Source organism: Hippoglossus stenolepis, chromosome 6 (genome assembly GCF_022539355.2).
Source record: "Hippoglossus stenolepis isolate QCI-W04-F060 chromosome 6, HSTE1.2, whole genome shotgun sequence".
Lineage (NCBI taxonomy): Eukaryota > Metazoa > Chordata > Actinopteri > Pleuronectiformes > Pleuronectidae > Hippoglossus > Hippoglossus stenolepis.
The window spans coordinates 16,941,042-16,947,538 of record NC_061488.1 but is presented as its reverse complement, the minus strand read 5'-3'; the positions used below and the strand labels follow the sequence as shown (position 1 = coordinate 16,947,538).

Here is a 6,497-nt window from a genome sequence, read left to right as displayed (position 1 = left end):
ATAGAACCTAATGATATTTCAAAGTGTGTGTTTAGAATTCCTTGTATAGGTGAGAACACAGAGGAAACAAGAGGTGTCTTGTGTCATTTGTATGAGTTATGTGTACTATTGTAGTACATCAAATTGTTATACTATTTCAGATGTAGCCCTTATATGTCAGGTATCTAAATGTAAAATTAATTTCCACACTCAAAATTGTATTATTATAGGTTTTATCAAAGTAGTAGAACTCAACAAAAGATGTAGCAACTGCTTAAACTACATATATATGGACAAGAGGATGGTGCTAGATTAAAAAAACAGCATACATTTCTCATTTATAGTAACATATTAATTTCCTTTAAAATATTTAGAAGACCTGAAGCACATCCGATCCATCAGATATTACAGTGAGCTTCTACTGGCTAATAGTTTTGGTATAGTTCTGAATGAGACCTTGGAAGTACTGCTGTGTGTTTTTCTTAGGTTGGAAAATGATGATGTAACATTTTGGCAGGAAGTACCACAACAGAAAGGAGTAGAGACTGGAGAGCACTGCCGCGGCGTTATGAGTTTGGATGTAACGTCCCCGGTAAAGCATGTATTCAGTGGCAAAGATGATCCAGGTGAGGATCAGCAGCAGCAGACAGAAAGTTATCGCTTTGGCCTCGTTGTAATTTTTGGGGAGGTCTTTCCCCATGTAGGAGAAAATAAAGCAAAGAGAGCACAGACATAGAAGTAAAAATACAGGAGCAGAGCAGGCTTTCAGACTGAAGTCACAACTAAGTATGATTTTATCTGGGTACCATAAGGTTTCATTGTAGGGCCTGGGGGGAGCGTAAGAATAGCCAATGGTTATTAAGAGTGCCTGAGCGACAAATTCCACAGTGATGATCAGCCACTGTCCATGATACTTCATCCACCAGCTGTGCATCTTGGGAAACTTGGCAGCCATTTTGAAAACGCAAACAATTTGAAACGAGCGCACAACAAAACATGCCATACAAACAGTGTAGAACAAGAAGAACGGTAAGAACCTCAAGATACAATAAGAAACAGTTGGTTTGCCAAAGTAAAAGAAAACACTGAGACTACACAGACTGAGGCAGCCTAAGATTAGGAAGCACATGGGTCCCCCAGCAGATCTGACAACAGGGGTGTTGTAGTTCACGGCAAAGAGAACAGACATGGAGAGTGTGATGCCCACCAAGGCCGAGGCCCCGAACATGATCAGTATAGCCCCACTGTCTGTGAATGGGATGTACTCCACCAGCCGCAGGGTGCATGAGGTGCTTCCTTCTGCAGACCACTCTGTCTCCTTACAGTCTATGCACTTGTACGGATCCTCTGTTAAACAAGTGAGAGGGACGATTTGTTAATAAAGTTAAGTTGACTTTTGAAAACTTAAAGACAAAACAAAAGTGAGATCTGAGGAGGTGTAGAGAAGTCAAACAGTTGAGGAGGCAGTGTTACATATTGTAATGCTGTTATTTGAAATGAGCTTTTACTCCTTGCCAAAAGTGCATAAGAGTTTACAGTGATGTACTCTAAAGGTACTGGTCAAAAGGCTAATGACTTATTGCTGTAGTTTATTTGACATGTTAAGGGATCAGGGTGAACACTGAAACCTACATATCAGTGTCAGATGACCACGAGGTGTTAAGCTATGAGCCATGAAATACAGTCTGCAATTAGGTCCCATCAACTCAACAATGGCTGCACTATTCAGGCCTAATAATTTACCTGTGCTGTTGACATATGTTCCATTCGGACAGATTTGACAAGTGAAGCAGCATTCGTGGATTCCATCTGGCCTTTTTGCATATCCCACATGACACTCTTCGGAACACACTGAAGTGGGCATCTGTGCAACGTAATCATTCAGCAGAAAACAGAAAGTCATGATGGGGAAATGATAGATAAGTAGCAGTAACTGAGACATTACAGCTTTTTAAATGTCTGATTCAGTTTGTGTTGAACAATAAAACATCACTTGCACCATGAACAACCACCACTGGTTGACTGTCAACACTTAACACACACACACACTCATACACAACGTTCCTTCAGAAATGGGAAAAGCTCTCCATACACAATAACAACTCTCGACTGTAAGAAAAACAACTTACTTCTCTATTGGTGTACCACTGAATTTTGGTGCTGTTGATGACAAACTGGAACGATGGAGGAAAACTATAAAAGCCGATCTCCTGCGCGTCACCGCTGTGGTTCCAGTAAATTATAGAGTAGGATCCAAACTTGGGGTCACCGTTCTCATCAAACTGAATGCTTTGATTTAGAAGTGTAAAGTTGGACTTCTTCAGCTCAGCTAGAACCTGATGTGGATAAAGAACATCCAAATCATTTTCTGTGGACATTGGAGGAGTTGATTGAATAATTTTTTAGGTTCTAACTCTCATATGTAGGGAGAAACTCCAGCGTGATGACCATCTTTAGAGGTTTTAGGAACCAGGTTATCAGAATTTAAACTCTTCTATCCCTAAAATGTGTTGTGTCTGATATCAGTGCAATGTTTACAAGGTAATAAATGAGTGTTCATACATCCAGGCAGAAATCAGACCAAACACTGTAGTGGTTTCTCTCACTTAGATTGACTTTAGCAATGTTTAGACTTCTCAGAGGTTTAATCAGATTGAAATTAATCAGATTGAAATCTCACGAGATTTAATAAACCCTGACAAACAGCTCTGAGATTGTAATCTGTAGAGGCCTGTGGAAGTCATCAATAGCGTGTAAAGAATAAGTTTTGATCAAATTCACACAACTTAGAGGCTGTTTACATTTGTAACATGTGATAATCAAATGAATCATATAATTATGCTTAATGATACTTACCATGTGAGGGTACACTGCAGTGCTGTCATTACATGTGCCAGCTCCACATTGTAAGACATTGTGTATAGCATGTGCAATGGCGTACACAGCAGAATAAACAGAAAAAGAGAAAGATGGGTCTGCTGTGATGACATCTTCTGCACTCAGGCTACTGCAGTTGCAAACCTGATTACAAAACGTCTGCTGTCCTTCATTTCCACAGTGAGTGTAGCTTTTAAAAGACGAGATGAAATCACTGAAACCAGGTATCGCCCACGCTGGTTGAGCGACTCCAAGCACAGTTCCAACATTTCTGATCCCCTTCTCCTTGGGGAGCTTCTTGTTTAAGGACCATGCGTCCCCTGCTATCCACACCTTGTTGGTGACGTTCAGTCGTATCGCTGACTTAATGAGATTTGCAGCCGTCCACTCAGGAGCAAAGACAATGAGTATGTTCACTTTCTGTGCCTCTATCTGTTTGAACACTTGGGTGTAATTTGTGTAATGATTGAGACCTTTGCTGTATGCCAGGCAGATCTGGCTGTCCTCAATCTTTCTCCTGAACTGTTCCTGACCATCTTTGCCATAATCATTGTCAATGTTGAGGAAAGCAACCCAGCGCCAGTTGAAGTGCAGTAGGATGTTGAAGATTACTTCCACGACGTCCTTATTGGGATGAACCGTTCTGAAGAAGGACGGGAAATTGTGTTGACTTGAAAAGATAGAGCTAGCTGCTCCATAACTGACCTGTTAGATGAGCAATAAAGAAAATGTCAGCGACAGTAAATCCTCAAAAGTCAAATTGCTTTTTTAATTCAACATACAATAGATGACAAATTTACCATAGGGATGAGATCCATCATGAGCAGTGGGGCTACAGACAGTGTCTCAGTGCTCGTATAAGTGCCGACCACTGCTGTCACCTTGGTCAGATTCTTGTGTGATTCATCCCGACTTTGAACCGAGCCATTGAATGAGATGAGGTCAAAAATCCCTGGAAAGTTACGTGTATCTGAGCAGTGGTCAAATATCTGATAGCCCAGAGACACATTAGGCAGCAGGTTGGTGGAGTTGTTGATCTCCTCCACAGCGAACCTCATCAACTGAAACCTCCGATAACTGGACAGAATTAAGGGTTGACTGTGGAGAGAGGGTATGACTTATAGTTTCAAAGACTGTTCAGATATGGACATTTAAAAGTACTAAATGGAACAAAGACTGAGGTGAACAATGCAGACTTTATCTCCTTCAATAACTTTGATAATGCCAAAATTATTTGGATTGGGTTTGGGGGTAATGAGCAACCACAAATAGCTCTTCACTCTAACTAAGAGACGCTTTGACGGTGCTGTAATCTGTTCAACTACAAGTTCTTCAGTCATTTCAATGTCATAAGAAATCCATTCAGATCTGTTGTGAGACTCACCTGGAGCAGTCGATGGCCTCTGGTCTGACTTGATGTACAGAGTCAGTGACATGATGAATATCAAAAAGTCCACCTATCAGATAGTCTCCTTCCAGCTGAAACTCCGAGGCTGGGACAGTGCACTGAGTCGAGGAGGCACGTAGAAGAGAGCCCAGCAGACACAGACAAAAGAGAAAACGTTTCATGGTTGTAGGTATCATTTATCAATCTGCTGTGATCTCTTAAGGGATTTAGCCTCTGCTTTTAATAAGCAATGTGTGGCTTGTCGCGGCAAACCCTCCAGTCTTGATATCCATGCAGCTCACAGATTAGTATGCAAACAGTATCTGAGCCGCACTAACCCCTGTGATGGCTACACACTGCGCTGAGCGATAACTATGAGCATATGACAAATGGTGTATACATATGTAAACACACACACACACACACGCTGTCATGGTAATAAAACACAGGTTTAAGCACAAAATGATTTTGTTAGGTTTAGGAAAAGTTAATGCCCCGATACTTTCAAGGGGGGGGGGGTCAATCTATGGACCTTGCAGTTTTGTGGTACGTCTGATTCAATAATTTCTCCTTAGTGCATAGTGGCTAAAAACCTTTACACCTTTAACTGTAACAATTTCTATTACATTGCCATTTTGAAGCACGTGTGTCTTTTTACTTTGTACACAAGTGAACTTGTTTCTTCAGCAAATAAGCGTTGTCTCTTACCGTCTGATAAATTCCCCATTTTAACATTTTAATTGCAATCCACCAAGGTACAAGGTGGGTTTTAAAGGGAATAGGACTTTGGCTTATTGCATGTTCTGCTAAAACCCACATCACATGGACACAACCTACATACACTTGCACCATATGCTTCAAATCCTGTGCTCGTAATTAATAATGGCTTAGACTACTCACAACTGTTAAATCAGTCATTATAATATAATATGCTTTTGTAAGTTAAGATTCATATTGAATTCAAGTGTTGCCATAGGGATGGTGTATGGATGATAGGGAGGAAGTAAAGACGAGGCTGTGAGGTTGTGTGTGGTCTCAAGCAAATACAAGCAAATGAATTAATTCAACCGGATATCTTTGGTTAACTCTAAAATGCTACATCCTCTTACAAATGAGATCTGCATGAGTTAACCTTGGACCACACAAGTCATTTGGCAGCAGATCATTTGCAATCTGTCTGAGGATTATTATGAAAGATGACTATAGATCATGAGTAAACTCCTAATGACACAGCTGAACTCCACATTCTGTTTGGAAAGGGATTGACCCTTGTCTGTAGGAGGTATTAAATGGTGATGTAAAAGATAATTAAAGTATAAATTAAATGTTTTGTGGGGGCCACATGAGGTGGGTGAAGTACTAATGAGCAATTATTGCTGTCAAATGTTTGCACTTCCAAAAGATCATCTATACTAACAATGTGCATGGTCGTTGTTTGTAACATTTTGTTTTCTTGTATGTTAACAGGAAATTTGAGTTTCCAAAGGCACTGGTTTTCTCTTTGTTTCCATCTCAGTCTTAAATCACACACTCCCAATGCTACATTTAGTAAAATAATTTCAACTTCATGTAACCGAGTTATCAAAGGCAAATAAATATGATCTTGAATCTATCTTGCTAAATACACTGTAAAAATGATCAAGGTTAACTCAACTTAAAGATAAGCTTTGTTTCAACTCACAAAGTTACATTGTACAAGTTGTTTAATTAATGATAATTTATTGTTTGAAATGTTTTTTTAATGAAGTTAAAACAAGTAACTATGTTACATTATCCATTCATGAAAACCTACTTTGATGGTGGATGGCGAATCAGGGATCATGATCATGGTGGCAGCTGATCGTGGATCATGATGGAGGATTGTGGATCATGATGGTGGATCCTGAACATGGATAGTATGGATTGTGATGGTGGATTGTGGATCCTGATGGTGGATAGTCAAGTGATGGATTGTGATCGTGGTGGTGGATTGTGGATCATGATGGTGGATCCTGATGGTGGATAGTCTGGTGATGGATTGTGATCGTGGTGGTGGATAGTCTGGTGATGGATTGTGATCGTGGTGGTGGATCGTGGTGCCGGCTGTTCATGGACTATGATTACAACTAGACTGCTTGATTTACAATATGACTACTCACATATTCTACCATTACTGGAAATAACTCCTCCATTTCAATTGTCATTGCTGCTCCCTTCAACTCCATCAGACATTTTCACATGTATAAATACTTACACACCTTTCCATTATGTTACA

At 40.1% G+C, this 6,497-nt stretch overlaps 1 protein-coding gene across 1 annotated transcript; it reads right to left on the bottom strand.

Annotated features, from left to right (window-relative positions):
• Positions 1 to 397: 397 nt before the first annotated feature.
• LOC124851947 (taste receptor type 1 member 1-like) lies at positions 398 to 4,425 on the bottom strand. The gene is made up of 6 exons (XM_047340162.1): positions 4,241 to 4,425; positions 3,657 to 3,954; positions 2,836 to 3,561; positions 2,109 to 2,315; positions 1,723 to 1,843; positions 398 to 1,326 (listed from the first exon to the last, which is right to left on the bottom strand). The coding sequence occupies exons 1-6, from the start codon at positions 4,423 to 4,425 to the stop codon at positions 398 to 400; spliced, it is 2,466 nt and encodes an 821-aa protein (XP_047196118.1).
• Between the last annotated feature and the right edge of the window lie 2,072 nt (positions 4,426 to 6,497).